This window comes from Pundamilia nyererei, unplaced genomic scaffold (genome assembly GCF_000239375.1).
Source record: "Pundamilia nyererei isolate P.nyererei 1_Seehausen unplaced genomic scaffold, PunNye1.0 scaffold00067, whole genome shotgun sequence".
Taxonomy (NCBI): Eukaryota; Metazoa; Chordata; class Actinopteri; order Cichliformes; family Cichlidae; genus Pundamilia; species Pundamilia nyererei.
In genome coordinates, this window is record NW_005187468.1 from 2,792,312 (window position 1) to 2,814,038 (window position 21,727).

Consider the following 21,727-nt stretch of genomic DNA (forward strand, 5'->3'; position numbering starts at 1 on the left):
ACCTTTAAAGGGAGCAGCCAAGTAAAGAAGAATATGAGTTTTTCCCGTTAATATGGTCAAATATATTCATGTCATCCAGAAATCCAAACCAGTATCTGATAGCCTTAAATTTATGCACAAGTCGTACATCTCATATAACAAATACCAGTGTGAATTCTTATTGTGGTTGTTAAAACAGAGAATAAAAATTTTACTATTAATCAATATCGCATCCTCTTTGGAGCCAACTATAGATAACAGGCACCCGTTGTTAGCTGGTCTCATGAGTTTCACAAATGCTGTTAGTATGGGAATGGCTCTATTATTACTGGGATATTGCACAGGTGGAGCTTTCCGCACCACAGTTATATTATGTCCAAACAAAAAAGGTGTTATGTTTTTGTCAAAGCTGACAGAGAAAATCTGTGTTATTATAGATGCTGTTGGCAATTTGTTTTTTGTGTTCTTGGCTATCTTGAGTTATTTTGAAGAGATTTGTATAATCATCTATTTTGCTTTGTGTTTAAACATTGGTGATTTATCTGTAATGTTCAGATGATGCTTTGGCAGCAGTGAGGTGTTTCATTTCCCTCGTGCTACCCTTGCTTATTGTGTTAGGGGTTTGTGGGTGGGCGTAGAGCGGCTTGGTTAAAAAAAGGAAAGTGAAGAGGGGATGGAAACTGTTTTGTCTCACATCCTGTTCTGTCACCTGTGTGCCTGTCATCATACCCCTTTTTAATCTTTTCTTCTTGTTACATAAATACTTGATCACAAAAAGGTTTAAGGTGAATAATAAAGCTAAAGCAAGACATCACATTTTTTATTATATTGTTTTATTATATTTTTATGTTTTATTGTTTTTATTTATAAAAATATCTACATTTTTTTAACATTAAAAAAACACATCAACACGCACACTAACAGACATAAGAGGTACAATGCCTGTGCACAGATTATCAAAAGAAAGGAAACCAGGTATTTGACTGTGCAATATATAAGTCTTACAAGGATACTGCAAACTTAAGAAGTCTTGGTGGCATAATGATGAAGACACTCTTAATGCAATATCCACAGTTCAAGTAAGGCCAGGTACATTTGTTGCATACCATCATCCCCTCTAATCTGCTAATCAGAAATTAAGACAAAGTGCCTAGAAATACTTTTACGATGGGACTCTGAGTTCACTGAGCTTTGGTCCGTAGCAGTCATTTACTCATGTCTGTACATAGTTTTAAAAAATGTTTTTTTATGTTCAGTCTTGAATGCATGCAGTGGAATATTTCTACTGATGCATAGTTTTCCAGCAGTGTTTCACTCCCCAGTTTTCAAAGAGTCAGTACAGGACCGGAGTCTCCTTAGAAGCAGCAAGCTAAGCAGGGAGGTTGCAGGCAAGTCTGTCAAGGCATGAAAGCCTGAGAAAGGACACAAACTATGATTGTCCAGGGAAGAAAAATGGGAGGTTTGGCCTAATTTCAGGTGCAGTCCATTCCTGCCCCGCCATCCCATTGGGTGAAGCCCTCTCCAGCATGATGTTGTCTGATTGCTTCCTTGATGCTCGACTGTGTGGACATAGATGTAAGTCTTACTGGAAAATAAGTCTGAGATCGTAAAATGGAAGTCTCTGGAGAGTGGGAAGCATTCTGATGAACAATGTGTGGCGTAGTTGAAGGTGAGCACCCACGACTATGGCTGGGAGATGGAGACCCTAAAGGAGAAGCACAGAGTATAAATTAAATACTGCAACTTTTGTTGTTTCTGTGTGTGAGACAAAAAGACGCTTGAATGCTCCTCACCGTTTTCTGTTAGGTTGCTCTCAACTGGTGAGACTGACATACAGTGCTGATCTTGGACTCTTATTTGCCTGGAGCCTCTTCCTCGTAACACATCTGCTATCTGTAAAACAATTTATTGTTCATTAAAAACTTTGTACGTGACTTAAAATAAGTCTCATAGTGATATACTAAAATAACTAGAGGGAAATGGTGCACTATTCAAGTTTGGCCTCTAGAGGGAACGATACACGCATTTACTTCCCATTTTGGCTTCAACTCTTTCTTCCCACTAACAAGAGCTAGGCCAAGTAGGTTTTGCAACTGTTTGTATCTGTTCTGACATAAATTATGTAACACATAGCTGTGAATTCCCATAGTAAAATCATAGAGAGAGACTGAAAATTTGTACAAATATAAGGAAGTGATTTACTGTTAGATCAGTAACCTTTAGGAGGTTTATTGTTTTCCAGCACAAGAAGCAGGAACATACAACCATAAAACAGAATAAAAGGAACAACACTGTATCAATGGAATTACAGCAATGTCCATTATATTTATTGTTTTTCCTCTTTGTCATCGCCTCACTCACTTTTTTGTTCTTGGCCACCATCACTGGGGTGTCATTGTGGTAGTTCTTGAGGCTACTGTCAGCTCCACTCTTCAGCAGCAGCCGCACTGTCTCCACCTGACCTCGGCCACAAGCGCTGTGTAGGGCCGTGTTCCCACTATATGACTGGCTGTTGACATCACATCTATTCTGCAACAGAAAATCACCAGAAAATGATTCATAAAGGAAGCCAGAGTAGATGTCGGTAACTTAGAAAATGAAACAAGAGATAATGTCCCAAAGAGGTTGAGTGCAGTCTGTGATGAAGAAAGGAGAAAAGATTCACATATACAGCATAGCTGCTAAACTCTAAAAATAAAGAAAAACTACAATTATATTGCAATACTTTAAAAAGGACCCTAAGAAGAAAAAAGAATACAAAACTATGCACTGATAATGAGGTGGAAAGAGAAAAGCAGAATTATTTAACTCTGCTGAGTCACAACCCTTCTCTCCCCTCTTCTACCCACACAAATTCATTACCTCAATGAGGAAGTGGACCATGTCTGCGTTATTGCTCTCCACAGCATGCATGAGAGGACTCTGGCCACTTTTGATGTCCTGATTAGAGAGAAAAAAAAAGCACCATGGGAAAAGTCAGAGAATGCAGAGCGGAAATGCAAAAAAGCCGTGATGCTGTGAAACCCACAGTGCTGAGTCGGTACAACAGGGACTGACCATGGCATTGATGTCAGCTCCAGCATCCAGTAACATTCTTGCCAAATCCTTACGGCCCTGCAGAACAGCCAGATGGAGAGGGCTCAAACCTAAGAATAATAAAAAAAAGGAAAAGCCTGCATTTTATATTCATGTTCAGATTTTTTACGCATTGAAAAAACAGATATCAGTTACAGAGGTACAAATAAATGTCTTCAAAGCTGCTTGGAGATTTGGCAATGCGACACTACACTGACACCAGACCACAAAGGAAGGAAATGTCCTCTTCCCACCCACACACCCAAAACAACCAACCCAACCCATACCTGAGGGTGGCTTTACATTTTTCATACCCACCAACAGACTGTTAAGGCAGTTAAGGAGATTATAAGAATAGGTGTATTCACTGTAGTAATGTAGTAATGCAATTTTCTTTTCAGAGCGCTTTCAGTCTGGAAACTGTGTCAGCGGTTTTTAATTCACTTCACCTGGTTGTGCACATGTTTCAACTGATAGATGTAAACGTAAACTGGGTCACAAATACAGGGGGCATGTGACAAGAACAACAAAAATAAACAGAAAATATATCAGGAAGTATAATTTGATTGCTAGCCAACCATGTTTAATTTGATATTTTATGAATCAGTTAAACTAAATCAAAAATTATAATAATCTGAGATAAAAAGATGCTTGCAAATAATTACAGGCTTTATCACACTTAGTGAGAGCTAAAGAGGTGTAAGCAACCCTTTTAGTGTAATACATGCCAAGAAGTATCTTTAGTAACTCACCATCAAAATTTCGGATCTCAAGGCAGGTGGCAGATGATGGCATCGAAAGCACTACAGACAGGCAATCCCGCTGGTCATATTCACAGCAGAGGTGGAGCGCTGTTTGCCCATTACGGTCCAAGGCTGCAGGGTCAGCCCCTGCTTTCAACAAAGCTTCCACCATGTTTGCCTGCTTAGTTATCACTGCCAGATGAAGGGGAGTCTGAGGGGGAATAACAACAAAAATTATAGTTTAAACAAGCCAGATATATCACAGCTGATAACCATAAAGATGCAGTGCAGTGTTTCTCAAGCTTTTGGTTTTTTCACAAAGCCCACAAACAAGGGAAATACATACTTGACATAAAAAAGCACAGTGTTTACTTTGGCTAATTTACGATAACTATTCTTGTCAGTGAAGTTAAGAACGCGGTGTTTTCTTGTAAAGGCCTCTGTTTACCTATAACCTGTTCAACAGGTTAAAGGTCAATGAGACAAAACAACAACAACAACAAAAAGAAGCAAGAACACATCAACACCTAGAAGAAACACACAATGACCATGAGCTGGCTTCACCTATGCATGTGTATTCCTAGATTTACACAAATACACTCACTAAGTGCAAAGTTTTCAGCACTTAAATTAATATATCTTACAGAACAAACACTGTCAACAAGAGTAGAAGCATCAGACTTTGTGATTAACTGAAAATGAGGAAGAACCTGTTCTGAACCGCAGTCGACAATGCCGGGAAAAGCAAAAGTCACTGTTCACCAGGTGTTTGCCTGGATGAATATTGTAAGCACTGACAAAAATCCCTTTAGCAATCTAGGATGTTCCTGTGGGTGAGGTCACCATGTATCATCCTGTTTATATTATGTCAATTAAGGCTCGGGAGGGCGCAGGCAACCTGGGGTTCATTAAGCAATCCTTAGTTCATAGTTCAGTCATAAAAGGGAAGTATTTAAACCTGGACTTTTTTAGCTGCTATTCTAGTTACACAATAAATGCAGCAAGTAGGAACGGACTGCTTCTCCAAGTTTCACTTTTGCTGTGTTACTACTAACGTGTGTGTGTGTCTGTGCACAGAGAGTTCGTTCCAGTAAAGACTATTAAAGTAGGTAGGGTAGCAGTGGGAGAACATCTTTGTGGAATTCCTCCAATGTGTCAATGCAACTTCCCTGAATCCTATGACTCACAAACATGCATAAGTACACAGTCATATACACAATCATGTTCCCTGAAAGATTTCCAGTATTTGAACTTTCTGCTATAAACATTTACTATAGAACAATATTATGAAATGCTACCATACTATTAACTTTTCCCAAACGCCATTAAGGACATGTCTTAAATCCCTTTCGATATTACTTTACCACTAAGGCCTTTTATGGCCTTTAATATAGACCCCCTTAGAGCTGGCAGGCTCTGGCTTTGGTTTCCTGTAATAGATTTCACAGTGACTAAACTAAATTTCAGCCAAGATAAGAGGAAGGGTAGGAAGGGAATGAAGGGGTGGAGAACAAGGGGAAAAAAACGGAAGTGGCAGAGGGGAGTCCAAGGGAAAGACAGGAGAACAAGGGAAAATCCCTTCTCTTTCCCTTGGGTCTGTCCTCATAGGCTTACATTCCCGAAAGATGAGTGGATCATCATGGATGAGGTAAAAAGATGACAGCAGTAGAGGTTTGGAGGCATGAAAAACAACCCCAGGCAGTTCCAAACAAGGGGAAGGCAGCACAAAGCGCCAAAGACTTGTCTTCTGCTGTGAGCACAAGAGGGTAAAGCCAGGCCTATTGCACAAATAAACATCACATGCTTACGTCAGTGTTGTTGACAGTTACACTGATATGATCAGTCAGTTCATCAACTATGGTTAGAAACCAAATTCTATAACCAAAGATATATGCAGTGAGAGATATAAAAAAAGAGAGCGAGAGACTGAGGGAGATAGAGAAACAACACAAGTGAGACAGAGAGAGAGAGGCACGCGCATGAAGGGAAAGTCCCTGTAAACTACCCTCTGAACCTCACTGCAAGGTATGTTGAGAAACAGCCCAAAGCAAGGCGGGGGGGAGGGAGGGGTCATGTGACTTCTCGGAACGAGGACACTAAAGTACACACAAACGCACACGGATGCCTTGTTTGTGCACACACATGCACACACGCTCACACTGAAAAATAAAATGGCATACCACCAACGTACCATAAACAAAAAGAAAACAATTATTCAATTGTTAAACTGCCAACCGCATACTGCACTGTAACGGTAACACGTCCACATGGTAGTCTCTGTTCTAATCCACATGGCAGTCAGTGCACGTTTTAGTGTGGGTGGCCCCAAAGGATTTAGTCCCCAAACCCCACAGTGTCAGCATCACGCTACATTATCCGCTGTCGTATACCATTTACCATTGTAGTATGTGTTTGTGTAGCTGATAGCATGTGGGAGTATCAAACAGCTGTCTCTATACTATTGTTGTAGTTCTGGGAGTGGAAGGCAAATCATGCCGTGACACTTGCACTGCTCTTCAGTTACAATACTGATAGTAACACTCTGTCAAAATGTTCCATATGCAAAACCACAGAAACTCAGGATTTGTCATCATTGGATAAGTTGTATTTTAATTGTGCCTGGTTTTTTTTGTATTAGAAAATGGCCTGTGTCTCCTGGACTACGAAGTGAACTCAGTGTTTTTAAAATTTAAAAAGTTCCCTACCTTCATGTTGATAAGTTTATTCATTGTGCCTGGTTTTCAGTCAAAACCACATAATCTGGTAGGCAAATGACTGTGGCGGGACCTATGCCTGTAAATCTCCCTTTTTGGTTATAACTGTGTATGACTTCAAATGTGAGTGTGTATGTGCATGTATGTGTGTGTGAGTGTGTGTATTGCGTGCATGCATTTTCATACATAGGGCAAACACAGGATATCATAAAACCTATGCTGTCAAGCCTCAGCGATGAGGAGAGACAACAACTGATGATAGCACAAGCATTATTTCTGGTAAGCTTGCCTGTGGCGTTCAATGTGGTGTGAAACCCCACACTTGAGAACAAACTCCAGACTTGTGAACTGAAGCTCTGAAAAAGCTTGGTTGCTTTTCTATTGAGGAGTGGAAAAGAGAAAGCCAGCAGAAATCAGGAGACAACAAAGGAGAAAAGAATGTTGAACTGTTGGCTTGGCACCAGTGCCTGGGACAGCCCTGGATTGGGAAACACTTAAAAGCAACTCCATATACACAATCCCAATAAAACATGTTGATAGAGTAAGTAGGGAGTTGCACTGCTCCATCATTTTTGGGGGGAAAAGTCACCCTAGTGAAACTGCATTGGATCTATTTGTCAGTTTTTCACATTAAAAATCCAAAATTGCCCTGCACAAATGAAAACATGTGCAAAATACAAGTTTAAAAGGCGCTTTTGAAAATTTTACTGTGTAATTTTGCATATGAACATTTTTTTTACTTAAGGTAAACACACTAGGTACACAGCAAAATCTCCAGTGTTAAATTAACACTGGAGAGTGTCTATATGGGTCCACACCTCTGAGTGTTAAATACAACACTGTTGAGTGTTAAATTAACACTTTTGACAGTGTTATATGTTTAAAAGTAACCTAGTCAGTTTTGAAGATTAACAAAGACTAACACTGAGCAGTGCTGATTTTCTAACACTGGCATATTTCTAACATTTTGAGTTATTTTCCAGTGTTAGAAAATCAGCACTGCTCAGTGTTAGTCTTTGTTAATCTTCAAAACTGACTAGGTTACTTTTAAACATATAACACTGTCAAAAGTGTTAATTTAACACTCAACAGTGTTGTATTTAACACTCAGAGGAGTGGACCCATATAGACACTCTCCAGTGTTAATTTAACACTGGAGATTTTGCTGTGTATCAGTGTAAGGTTTCTGGGAGTTAGTGTGAGTCATTTTTGTGCCAATTAATCATATTGGCTTTCTTCTTTCTGAATTTCACAACATGGTAAATCCTACATGTAAACACTGAAAAATCCCTTGCTACATATACAGAAAGTGACCACTAGAAAACCATGTGCAAAATACAGAACACTGGAAATCACACATAGTCCTTCCCAGAATGTGCATGGCTTTGGCTTGTGGCAAGTACAGGTGGAGAAACCGGGAAGGGTGAATTCCACTGCACAACCTTCAGCTGCCATGACCGTAAGTGTGTGATAATGCACTGCAAGGCAAGGAGGAAACCAATTCACTTCCTCTTTCTTTCTTTTCCATGTAAGTGTTATCAGAAGGGTGAGATGGGGAAATATATTGTGCATGCTGAGGCTGTTTTACATGCTAAGCTTTTTCTGCAAGCGTGCACATGTCCACACATGCCAACAGCTCCATAATCAGCAAAGATTCTTCGCTTTAAACTATTTAAATTTCTTTGCAAATCCCTATGACTATAAAAGCTCTGTCTCCTGGCATTTAATGGTCAGAACTGTGTGCATGTGTATATTTGTCAGTAGCTTTATCAATACATCTGTTTTACCTGACGGAGATTGTTGTAGATATCAATGTCTTTATGACCCAACACCAAGAGCTGGATGAGGTTGGAGACTATGGCCAATGCTCCCTGGACCACGGCTATGTGGAGAGCTCTGTGAAGGACACATGCACACAAAAAAATGACACAGTCAACAAGTGTTGCATTTTCAAATTGGATTTAACACAACCTATTTCTCATTTTCAACCTGATTATCATTGATCAAACCCTTAAAAGCTAATCTCTTTTCAACCAAATCCCAATCCCAAAACCCCTTCATGGCTGAAAAAGTGGTACATGTAACTCTTCACTATTTCCCCAATATGAATCAATATATGTACATATATGGAAATTAGTGTGTGCCTCATTCCTGACCTCTTGTCAGAAACCTGCAACCACTCTCCCTCTGCATCTGTGAGTCTCACTCACTCACTCACTCACTCACTAATTATTGTGCTAAATAAAAGAAGGCAGCACATGCGCACAACCCACAATATTAGTCAGGAGAAGAAAATCATTTAATTTTTTTTAAATTGCAGGAAGTGTATTGGATAGCGTATAACAAGTTGTTGCAGACGATAAAGTTCTCGTCAAACCAAAGCTATTTACTTGTTAGGAAACATACTGTTGGGCATAATGCAACATGTGTAAAGTAATGAGTTATAGTCAACTCCAGAAGCATTTCCAGAGATGGAGCATAGACATACACAGACACACACATGAGCAAAGACTTGTTCCAAATTACCAAGCCTGACAAGTTAGTCTCGCTCTGCAAGCTGACAGAACTGTTTTCTTTTATTTCATTTTCTTACTGTGAAACCTGGGCTCTCAGTATTGACTCCAAAGCAAAAATGCTCAGCCACGTTCATGAATGCTTGCTTTGTTTATAACATTGTATGTCCTCTAGTATATAAAACAATACCTTTTGGATAGGTTAACAAGATTAAACTGCAAAACTACTGTGTGATTATGTGCTTGCATGAGTAATGGCAGTTCTTTACATCATATACAGAATTAACCTTTAAAATTAATGTATCCCCATCATAAACAACTTAAAACAACAAGTGGAAATGGAACAATAGCGAGCCTGGCTGAGTCTTTATTAGAAGCCACCTAGTAGCACTTACACACTAAAGCACAATGAAGCTTTGTTCACACATGGCCTATTGAAGAAGTAGGAGAACCAGGTCACCAGACTATTACTTGTGCTATTGTCAGACTGTCACAAGTATATATTACATGAACTTTAGACAGGAAGCTGGCAGTTTTAAAGTCCAATCCACTTATAAATGACAACTGAATTCTCCATGCATCGTCCTCAGGTAAAAGTTCATAACTTCCGTGCAAGTGTAAAAACACCTTAATTAACACCTAGCATGTAAAAACGAAAAACAACAGCTGTGGTTTTGCTAAAGCGATGTGCCAGACTAAGTCAGTGCCTGGAAAAACGTCTTAGATGGTTGCCCGGCAACTTTACTGTGGCAACAAACTTTTTGTTTGTTTTATTTTAACATGTACAGCACATTTATATATAGATTAAATGACTGAGACATAGCATCTTCATAATTGTACTTTTTAATTGTTTTCTCCCTGTCGTTAGCATGTATGCTAAACTAAGCTAACCTGCGATAACCAAAGAAGGGGGCGATTATTTTGTGGCCTTTAAACTTAACATGTGGAGGACTAAAGTTTGTTTTTTGATCAAAATCAGCCAATTCTGCTTGATCACTTGATATAAGTTATAACACTGAAAGTTGCACTGACAAGTTCAGTAGATGTACAGCGCTGACTCACAGTTCCTTTATCATACAACCTTATCAAGAAACCACTGTCTGTGATCTATACATGAAGCAAATGAACAAACACAGGGCGGGGTTTGGGGCAGGGAAGGGCAGGAAACTGATTGGTGGTGCAGAGGCATGTTGTAGAAAACAGTTTATCAGTTTTCACATTTTTCTTTTTGTGCTCTATCAGAAGAAGCAGCTTCCAGTAAGACCCAGACAAGTTTTATGTCACTTCCTGTTGTCACTAACAAAGACAGCATTCTTTTTCCTCTATCTTGGTCTATGTGCACTGAAATCTAGTTATTAAGCCGTATGGTTTCTGACAGGGGCTTTCTTTAGTTTTGCTCAGTCAGCTTCAACAGATAAGTCATAATCAGACATACAGTGCAATTATGCAACAGGAAACAGAGACAGTTCTTTAGAATAAGTTAAAAGTACCTTTGAAGGCAATATGAGGTCAAAAAAATAAGTTCATATAATGACAAAAGCACTTGCAACACTTTGCAACACTCTCAGTTAAGTGAGATGTGTCCCAGTGACACAAAGTTAAGTTAAAGAAGAGTCGCGCTTGGAAAGAAATAGCTTAAACTGATTACAATTTTCAACATTACATACTACATATTAAGATTTCCCCAGTATAATTTTTTGTTTATCTGTGTCCTGGCATTTAATGATCATAAATATTCCTTCAAAGTGTGTTCTGTAACCAACATTCACTTGGCAGTTGCAGGAAATGTGTGTGTGTGTGTGTGTGTGTGTGTGTGTGTGTGTGTGTGTGTGTGTGTGTGTGTGTGTGTGTGTGTGTGTGTACTAAAAGAATGCAAAATAAATGCAAAAAGTAGATAAACCATCTGTGCATATGTATATGCATGCTTAATTCTAAAAGCCACGCTTAAGCAAGGCAAAACAAATGTTCTCTGTGCAAGAGTAGTTTTCAAGTGTGACTGCAATAAACAATTTTGTATGTCAAGTGTGCAGGGTGGTTCTTCCCTCAGCAGATCCCTGTTCCTGTAACTAAGCTCAGCAAAGTGAAGAAATCTGCATCAACAAAGGTTTGGTTATATTTACTGTACATGTTATTGGCTACCCATAACTAGCTTTAAAAAGCACCTGCAGTGTCTCCACAATAAACACTACAGTAAAGGAGATAATCATTCATGGCACAGTATACCTGGTCTCAAACATAGTGACAGGCAATTCATATATGACTTTAGCAGAGTTTTGTGATTCTGAGCCCTGAGAAAAGTGTGAAAAATAGATTTATCTTTGGATCATTCATCAATAACCCTTAACAAACGTAATATTCAGATCCTTTGCCTCTATGTATGCCTATTATCATTCTGTTTATCTTGCTCAGCCCTTTTATATCATCATCTATGTGTCTCTTTTCTCTTAAGATGAAACTGCACTGTTTCTTGTTCCTGGAAGTGGGGCAGACCACAGCCCCAGATAACCCCAGGCCCAGCAGCCCTGACGCACACAGGAGTCCCAAGCTTAACACAGATGGTAACTGTGTGTATGAGAGAGAGAGAGAGAGAGAGAGAGAGAGAGAGAGAGAGAGAGAGAGAGAGAGAGAGAGAAGGCATGTGGTATCCTGTTTGGTATGGAGGGTGAGAGTGCAGCCAGACTGAATGATCAGACTGAAGCCTAACATTTCCTGTGGTCTGTGGACCAGCTGAGCAATGAGATGATGTGTCAGTTTGAACGTGTAGTAAACAAAGGAGAAGCAGAGTCACACCACAGTCCAGTTAACAAGAAATGACGACTTACTTCACATCCTACTGTGCTCGTCATTAACAATTATACTACTTTCAGTCTATGATGGTGCAAATATATTTACGTGGGAACTTTGATGAGCAAGTAGTTTATTATATAAATATACTGTTTGTCATTGCATCCACTAGAGCAAGTTAAAAACTTTACTATGCAAAGTAAAGCAGTTCTGGCCTGACTCACATTTTAAATCCTTTAATCGTGGATGGATGCAAGTTAAAGAGGAGAAATACTAGCTGTTAGAGTTCAATCAAAAGCACTCATAATTCTATAAGATCTTGAACTTTCATATCTGTGGAGGCACCATCAGTGCCAACTAATGTAAAACGGCTTTACAGGACTATCCAAAAGTCTTGAGCCACCAGAGCCAGTGGTCTTCAATAATAGTTCTCCAGATTTTCTGAAGGTCTTTCAAAGTTTTTATATGTTTCTATATGTCCTCAACCAGAAAAGGCCTTGGATGGATGGACTGGTTACATTAACAAAAGTGATCCTTCACATGCAAGTGATAAGTGATTAAGTCTTATCATTTTTGTGGACTTTCAAGATTAAGTACAAGTTAGTGTTCTCAAGACCATCTCACCATTACACAAAAAGAGAAAGAAAACAGAAATTCCAGTTTAGAGTTTTTCAACTGATAAACTTACATCTAAACACAACTCAAATATCCATGTTCCCAGAGGACAAACCTAATAATTTTTTAGTTTTCATCTAATCGAACTTAAATGTGTCAGTTTAAACCTATGCACTGAATGGATGCAAGCTGATAAAGCTGAATAAATGCAGTTTGAATAAGAGCATTGCTAAACTATGTATGTCATGGTATGTAACTATGTAACTGACTGACTGGAAGCATGCATGTAGGAGCTGTAAATAAATCAACAGCTTTGCACATCTTCCATTGAAATGACAGTGTAACAGAACAGAAAAGAGGAGTGAGAGAGAGAGAGAGTGAGAAAGAGAGAGAGAGAGAGAGAGATGAACCTGATAGAAAGAAAGCGGTAAATGAGGAAGTCAAGAGCGGATGTTTGGGTTTTTTGAGCCCATTCATTTAAAAAACACAGAGAAGAAAAGAGAGAGACAGAGACACCTGAGAAAAACCACAACAGCTTTTTAAAACTGAGCACTCACTGGTTTTCCCGAAACTAAGGGGCTCAGAGGCGCTGAGAACAAATCCCATTGACGTAAAAGCAGGCGCATGCTCACCATCAAACACATTATGTATACACGCACATACATACACACACACACAAACACACACTCACACTCATATGCATACAGTGTGAAAAACGAGAGGGTGCTGTAAATGTTTCTTTCTGAAGAATTCACACAAAATTTTAAACAACCACAAAGCAACAAGAAGGTAACCGATGCCTGCGAAAGCAAAGGGACTAGGTGTTGTGTAAGGTTTCTGCACTTAATCTGTCTTGCACCGAGTTTCTGCTAATGAGACAGACTTTTGATTTGCATTATGCCTACACAGCAAGTTTAGTGTACAACTGTGAGGTGCACAAGTGGAGATAAAATAAAATAAAATCAGAGCACAGCTAAGATGTCAAAGGTGGTTTAAAAAAAACAAAACTTACTTTAATAGAATATAAAATAAAAACTGTTGTTTTTAAAGCTTTTTTTGATCTGAGACATGCATTCATCTACTTCCGTGGAACCATCTGTTAAAGATGGATATGTCATTGCAGTTACAAAGCAAATATGAGATAATAAGCAGCTGTAAGATACCACGGGACTTAACTTGTGGCTCGGCTAAATATTGGTCATCATGAGGTTTGGGTTTTTTTGAGTGAATGCAAATGATGATGATACTTTTTGAAACTGCATGATCAAAGTGCCAATAAATTCTTGGACATGCTTTGCTTTCGGTCACATGATTCTTTGTGTCTTTGTATGAATTTCTGTAGTTTATTAGTGTGTGGGTGGTAGATTTTGACAAAGTAAAGTAACCATGCGTTAAAGTTTAATATTTGCATTCATGTGGTCTCGAAAACTCCTCTGGTGCCCTGTGTATTCTCACTACCACCACCTCACGCCTCGAGGGACCAGTCAGCTGACTCTGGATTGTTCAACATGTGAATACCAACAAATCACTCTCAGCCTAGATCTATAGTATACCTGTAGCTTCCAGGTTAATATGTTAGGTATGTTAATCTCAATAAGTCCTTATCAGCAGTGAACCAGTTTTTCTTACATGAAGTGAAAATGCAGTCAATAATGGGAGGGCACACTGACTGACTGTACCTACTCAGTATGCACAGTCAGGTGAGTCATGGAGATCAAATAAACAAAGAACGCTACTGATATCTCACGTCCAGATTGTGCAACAGCAGAAGTTTTGTCTTCGACAGCAGGACATTGACATTAATGTTGTTTGGGTTGTTCCTCGTAAATCACTTGCACTGACATCTTATTGAAGTGAACAGTTTTCCTTGAGAACTTAGTTTAGACTTAAAAACGTGAAAGCAATAGTAATGATCAGACTGCACGTTTTCATCACAAGGGCCTTTCGATTTTTGGTAAGAAGTTGTGATACATGATTAATGTTAGAAAGCTTTCTAATAAAAACACTTTGATATATAATACAGTAGGAATAATATGACTGCACAATTCCATGCAGCTGCTTTAGTTTCAGGGGTATCGTCGCATTACGAAGGGTGACTGGGAAAGTTGAATCAAACAAAAGCATCATTAACTGCATATGGTTTTCCTACGGTGAAACTCAAAACGTCTGTTGTGAAACTGGGTTAGGATGCGTACTCATACACCTATACACTGGAAAACACATTGAGATAATGGAATATGTGTGAAACCTATAGCTTAAATATAATCACTTGCTATCATTTGCATGTTTGAATTAAGAGGCGTGGTCAGGAGCTGAAAAATGAAGCCAACATGTACATGCATGTTAGTTGACTTAGCTATTTTAAGTTAAATCAACTCATATTGACTCCCATATGTATGTGATATACCCACACGCTTTCCTAACCAAGCTAGCTAAGTGGCACTGTGAAGTTAACTCTCCATGTCCTTTTTATATCTATAGAAACTTTTTGCTCCCAAATGACCACCATCATGAAGCTAAAGTTGCAATCATTATACCATGGCCATCTTTTACATACAGTTTGTGATTTTAATGTTCATGGTGTTGAGGATGAGTCTGAACTTGTTGCATATGTCCTTCTATTTACTGTCACTGGCCATGTTATACGGTTTAAAAATGACAATATGAGTCAGATTTAAACTTTACATTTTTTTGTAACAATAAACTTTTTTCTGACAAAGTTTAAGCTGAGTGCAACTTTCATATCTGGCAATTGATGAGTCACCACTTCTGAGAAGTTGGGATTGACTTGAATCTCAGACTCATACTGTACAGTAGACCTCAATTTTCAAACCATTATCCTCTTAGAAGTCCCTCTAATGAAAATTTCTTGAAGTGAAATGATTGTGCTGAATTTTCAAATCCATAAAATGTGCCAAGTTATGACTTTCAAAATGACAAATGACACAATCATGCACAAGGTGGATGAATCATCTTTTAAGTTTACTATATACACCAGTTACCTGGATGGATGGATTGATTGTATATCATAAAGTGACACCCAAATATCAGAATGAAAAAGAAAATAATCAACATACGTATCTCCATCTTCATCTTGTCTTGTTGCTTGAGCGATACCAGCCAGGACGTTTTCAGTTTGGTGGGCCACAACATTATTTGGCTCTGAGAGATGAGGCAGGCAGAACACTGGGCAATGACCTAAGCAGGGATGACACAGAATGAGAAATAGAAACAATGAGAAAGAGAAATAAAAAGAAGTTTGCAGGGAGAGAGAAAAAAAAGAGAAATGATGAAGATATAAATGAATAATTAGAAAAGCTCCTGGCAAGCAAGTGATTTCTGTAATAAGGAAGTGGATAAGTTACAAGTCATATACTGTAAATATGAGTGTGCTGTATTCAGTTATAAACTGACCCAGTGAGCTACTTTGATTCATGCAGTGAACACACTAATGAGGGGTACAGTAGGTGTAAAATAGCTTAGTGGGCATTTTCAGCAGCAGTAGCTTCTCTATGGTCTCTGACTTCACTGTCTTTTCTGCCACAATGTCACACTGGCAGAGAAAACCACTAAAGAAAGGGGAGGAGGAGCTGTCTGTTGCCACAGTTTTAAAAATCAAAACAGCATTAGCAGGTAATGCCCTGTAATACCACAAAAATGATATGCCCCAACATGTAGTGCCTTGCTCTGTCCTCCAAACCTACATTTTGTCAGCTAGTCTGATCAGTTTACCCACAGGCTGCTATTTCACGTATTATTGATTAAACCAAACAAATATTCAATGCGTTTTTCTTTGGAGAACAGTGAAATCAAAACTTCAGATAGTAATTTTACAGACATCTCATGGTCTCATAGTCTCATGGTCCAATTCTTACTTTGGGGTTTAAACACTTACAATATTTAAAAACAAAACAAAATAATAAAGCTGTTGCACAACATACTGCAGTATTAGACTTAATGTTGGCCAGCAGGGCTTACCGTAAGGGAAAAAGCATATGGGGTATCCATTTGGAATCTGTCCTTCCAGCTGCCTGGGAGTCACTGGTGCTATGCCGACTCTTTCCACGGGATCGGCTAAAGTCTTATCTTCCGGAGGAGAAAATCGGTCTTCTCTTTCTGCTTTAGACGGTGACAGTCTCTTGGTCTCCGGTTCGACAGGAATCGGGCGTTTCCTAAAAGGAAGCTGTGAGGCAGATCTATCCGCTGGACGCTTGCGAGAAGTACTGGTTGGTGAGACCGATACGCCTCTGACCGTGGGGCAGTTTTCATCTAAACTGTCCGCCCCTGTGAACGCCGGAGGTGCAGGTGAACCGCCTGTTACCCGAGCGTCCCTGGAGCCACAGGCTGGAGTCCCCCCGGCGTTCCCACGCACTCGGACATTGGTGCGCAAATCCAGCGGCACTGGGGCAACCGACTTGTGGGTACCGTTCATGGTCATGATCCTTGGCATCAACTGGGAGAGATTCTTCGAGATCTGAAGAAGTTTATTGGAATCAGTCAAAGCAAAGTGAACCGACCGTGCGCAATTCCCATATCCATGAAATCAACTGGACAGCGATCAGACCATCACCCTGTTTCCTTTTGAGTCACTAGTGGGGTTTAGATAAGCGTTCGAATTCAATGACCTGTGGGGGGAAAAACACAAAAAATTAAAAATAAAATAGTCTACATGTGAAGAAACGCTAAGAGATAAGGTACTTATGTGTGTCCTAGTGCACCTATGACAAGGTAGAGTGCAGCTGCGCGACTTTCATCTGCTTTTAATGAAGTGTCAGAGCGACACGGTGCTTTCCCTTTAAACCGAAACAAAACGATTCTACCACTTAACTTTATACTAAGAAAGGCAGGAAAACAGCGACGAATTCATAGCATTCTTGCATTTCCGACTTCTGACATCTGTCTGTTTTGCATGCAAGTTAAAAACATTTAACACCGAATTTCGCAAGAAGTTCATGGCTCGTTGCTTGTTCAGAGACTCTGTGCAATAGCAATGTGCAGAACAAACACGGAGGCACTAGTCGACTGTCGATCGACTGTCCAGCACATGATCAATAGGTGACAACTTTTTTCTTTTAAAATAGTTCAACATTGTTTCACATTTAATGTTTCAACATTAAATTTGGATTCAATACAAATTTTGATTTGTGAGCAACTTTCAGTTTAGCAAGGTAATCAAAGTATTCATTAAATTACCTTGCAGAAACCATTACTACTAACTACTATCAAAACATGAAAAAACAACCCTTTCTGTTACAAAGACGAAGTCAAGGAAAAGATGACTTGATGCTAGATTCAAACATAATAATTTTTTAAGGCTGTCTCAGCCGAGTTTAGAGCAAAATATTTTATTTTGCTAGTGACTGGTCATGAGTAAATAAACGAATAGCCACACTATTAACTGGGAACTACATGAATATTGCTTTGCTTTCTGTCTTTTTTGGGGGTTTTTATAATTCAATTCAGGTTCAGCTATATATCCTCAAATCACAACAAATACTGCCCCAAGGAGCCTTAAACCATAGCAATCAGTCAGACACCAACCTCTCAGAGAACAGAACAGGTGAAGGCTCAAGCAGGTTCATCCAGTCGTGCAGTAACTTCTAAAAGAAGCATGAACTTCCCTAAGATTTTGTTACTTACCTGTGTATTTGGAAGGCCTATCCATGATTACTTGATGCTGTGAGTTATGGGCTCTTCTGCGCATGCTCTGCACAGCCATGTGGTGGTGGCCAAATGAGACCTTTCAGGGCTAAAGAAAATTAAGCAATATTGGAACTGCAGTTCCTCAAATGACCACTTCAGGCTGACTCCTAAAGAAAGTCAGTCCACATGGACTCCAGTATTAAAGTAACCAGTTTAACAGCACAATTTATTTTAATTAAAGTCCATAATTGTGGTCCTACTATAGCTTTTGGAGCGTTTTTAATGCAATTGTCTGACTAGTAATTTGGGTAGTCCTATCCATCCATCTATCCATCCATCCTCTTGTTAGCACTAATAAGTAGGTCTCTATGTCTGTGCCAGGCATCTATATAGTTTGAAAATCAAGCTTGCAAGCTTTTTGACTCTTCTAAATTTTGTGACATCTAATAAAACAACATTGTGACAGTTATAAAGCAGACCACGAATTAATGTGTGACATCGTTTTGTATGCTATCTGTGGTGATGCCCTGCCTGACAAACGCGCTGGCCATACCTTTATAGTTCAATGTCATGATCTATATCAAGGTCATGCCCCAGATTTCTCTGTGTTTTCAGTAAGCAAAGACTAGCAAAGGAATAGTTGAACTACTCAACTCATTATGCAAAGAAGTAGTGCAGCTACCAGAAAGTTACTGAAACCAGCAGGTTACTGAAACAAGCTACTCCAACAATGCATTTAGTGTTTTCCTTTCTGTTACTGTAAATATGTTCACTGTGCAAGCATAGCCACATGCTTGGACCATGGCTTCTACCTTTTATTTAGAGTAATTTAAGCTGTTTCTGCCATATAGCAAGCAAACACATTTCATGAGGAAGAGGTGACAAAAGATTTTGAAAGGTAAACTTCCCTTTTGAAATTTTCAAGGATCCTCTAATGATGAGAGGTTGCATACATCCTGGACAGCTCAACAGCCTGTCGCAGAGCAAACACAGAGATATAGACAACCATTCACACTCACACCTAGGGGGCAATTTAAAAATTACCAGTTAACCTAACCCCACTAACTGCATGTCTGGGAGAAACCGTGCAAACACGGGGTCCCAGCCAGATGGTGGAGTTGAGTGCTAACACCTTCACCACAATGCTGCCTTAGTTCAAACAAGGCTTAATTTGACATTGTCAGCATTTGTCTCAAATATTTGATTAGTTTATCCCTTGCCTTGAGTTGGTGATATCACCAGGCTGCAGATCAGAGCTGAATTCAAGCAATCCCCAAAGGGATTAGGGATAAAGGAAGATTGACTCATCAGTTAATTCATGTTACTGCTACGCTTACAGGTACCCACCTTTCCTGATATCAAATTCTGCATGCAATCCTGAAAATGCAAACACATGCAAAAATCACATCTCATCTTCTTATCTTTAATCTTATCCCACCCCACCCTCTGCCATGTTCAGATTACCTTGGTCAATTTGGGACTTTCCTCTTTCCACTGAAGTGTGGAGTGGGCAACGGAAAGTTAAGTATAGTGCTAAAGTCCCTAAAAAGCCCTGACACTATACAAACAAGATCTGCAGCTGTTGGGTTATTCAAGCATTATGGTCTGGATTTAAGTGTCAGCCTTTATGAAAATTACATGCTTACTTCTTTTACACCCGGCCTGATCCTGAACACGCACTTCATATCGATTACAGCAGGATGAAAGTTTGGTGAAGTTACTGAAGTTTGGTGACATTTAAGAAGATGCAAATATATGTCAACAGAACATCTTCTCACACTCATTTAACATTTTAGGGACTTCATTCAGGCTTCAGGTGAAGTAATAATCATAGATGATAGAAAGTAAAATATGGACACAAGCTGCAAAACACTGAAATGGGGCCCCCTTGTGCTCTGAGAGCACAGGTGCATCTTGAATCTTTTAAAAAAATGCAGACATGAATTGAATCTTGCAAAAACACAAATAAATAATTTGGGCCTAAACAAACTTCTGATGTGTTCCCCTGATTAGTGGGTTTGATAGCTGTTATTACTAGCAGATGGAGGAGCACTAACCTACTGCAGCATTTGCAGCTACAGAAAATGTGACTTTTAGTGAGTCAAAAGACCAAAGCATTTTTGAAATGTGATATGTATGTTCTTCACTTAACGCAGAGTCAACTGGAATTTAAGTGAAAAGTAATGTAAGTAAAGTAAAAATAAAAATAAAATGAAAAGACTGCACTGGCAGCTGAAAACTGGATGTGCTTAGTCTGATAGGCTGAGTTAGTGTCTCCCCCTTGTGGATACTTCAAACCAGGCTTCATTTAGACGATGCATGATTAGATGTATCTACTGTATATGTAATACCTGTTTGAAATGTAATTTAAACAAGATACTGACTCGGTATCAAAAAAGAGCAAGAATGAAAATATGTCAGTAAATGTAAAATGAAAATCTTTTCATTTATATTTCACACCTGGGGATTTGTATCTGCTCCTGTCCATTCTGGATTGAGTCCCAGTACAGTTTACATACTGTGCCAAAATCTCAAGCCACCTCTCCTTGCTTCATTTTTTTTCCTTCCAAGGAACCAGACTTTGTTGTAATTATTTTTAGAAGGACTTGATCTGTAGTTGGTCTTTTAAAGTTTTTCTTGGGCTGCCTTTTCACTCATTTTCAGTTCAGTCTTCATACCTGACTATTTTCACCTTTTATGTATTGATTGAAGTGTCAGGCCTAGAAAAATAAATATACAGTAGATGAAAGTGTTGTCCTTAAGAAAAAGGAACAAATCCAACAAGGATCTCACACAGAGCCTAAAAGATGCATCTGGCCTTTCAGTACTGTTCACTGAAGCCTCATCAGAAATGCTCTCGATGGAAAGGTGCCTGTCGAGATCTTATTCTTAATGAAGGGGAAAATGGAGAAAAGGCTGCACATGAACTGGACTAAAAATTAGTAGCAACAGATTTTAAGAAGTGATGAATCCAAATGAAAAATTTGGAGGTTTTCCAGACTAATGTTTAGTTTGTTTTCTTTTAACTTTAGCATTTTATGAACATCGTATATTTAACATGGTTATTATTTGTGCTATCAGTCTCCTGAAAAGCCATTAGCAGATCAGTGCTCTTTGCTATGAAGTGGTTAGGTGGATAGCAAAGTATGAAAGAAATACCTGACCACAGAAACTGACAAAAACAGCAAATTTTGCTTTTTAAAAACTGTATGATATTTTCTTGAACAATGTATATGTTGAGTTTTACTAAATACCGGGGAGGTGTTTTGAGTTGTGCTGATATAAGATGATTTTAAAAAAGACAAACTTAAAAAATGCAGTAGCCAGAATCCTCACAGATACATGAAAATGTGATAACATTGCCTCAGGATTGAAGACACTTCATTGGCTCCCATAGCTATATATAATTACCTTAAAAATGTGTTCTGTCTTGGTCCCCAAGTACAACACAAATTCCAGAAAAGTTGTGACATTCTTTAAATTTGAACGTAATGAAAACTAGAAGACAATATTTTATGCACAATAGAACAAATGTTCAAACTGGGAAACTGGACACCTTCATCCACTAAATGTGTTCATTTCAAATTTGATGTCTCTACAGGTCAAAAGAATTCTGCCACAGGGCAACAAACAGTTGAAAAAGTGGGAAATGTCAAAAAGG

The 21,727-nt window shown here is 39.0% G+C and overlaps 1 protein-coding gene across 3 annotated transcripts; it reads right to left on the reverse strand.

Annotated features, from left to right (window-relative positions):
* Window positions 1–864: 864 nt before the first annotated feature.
* bcl3 (BCL3 transcription coactivator) lies at window positions 865–18,102 on the reverse strand. 3 transcript variants are annotated; one of them, XM_005736160.1, is made up of 10 exons: window positions 18,064–18,102; window positions 16,402–17,048; window positions 15,501–15,621; window positions 8,299–8,407; window positions 3,807–4,008; window positions 3,037–3,125; window positions 2,842–2,919; window positions 2,341–2,508; window positions 1,773–1,872; window positions 865–1,684 (listed from the first exon to the last, which is right to left on the reverse strand). In XM_005736160.1, the coding sequence occupies exons 2-10, from the start codon at window positions 16,871–16,873 to the stop codon at window positions 1,452–1,454; spliced, it is 1,572 nt and encodes a 523-aa protein (XP_005736217.1). In that variant the 5' UTR covers window positions 16,874–17,048; window positions 18,064–18,102; the 3' UTR covers window positions 865–1,451. The 3 variants fall into 3 exon arrangements, with proteins under 3 accessions (XP_005736217.1, XP_005736216.1, XP_013767061.1); XM_005736159.1 differs by lacking the exon at window positions 18,064–18,102 and adding an exon at window positions 17,142–17,207; XM_013911607.1 differs by lacking the exon at window positions 18,064–18,102 and having other exon boundaries at window positions 16,402–17,189.
* Between the last annotated feature and the right edge of the window lie 3,625 nt (window positions 18,103–21,727).

What these genes read in the sequence shown, in the direction of transcription:
- bcl3 (XM_005736160.1), bottom strand. Translation starts at nt 16,873, where the DNA reads ATGCCAAGGATCATGACCATGAACGGTACCCACAAGTCGGTTGCCCCA. An exon ending in CATATGCTTTTTCCCTTACG is followed by an intron (nt 15,622 to 16,401) that starts GTAAGCCCTGCT and finishes ATCCCTGCTTAG; the next exon opens with GTCATTGCCCAGTGTTCTGC. An exon ending in TGGTGGCCAAGAACAAAAAA is followed by an intron (nt 1,873 to 2,340) that starts GTGAGTGAGGCG and finishes ATTGTTTTACAG; the next exon opens with ATAGCAGATGTGTTACGAGG.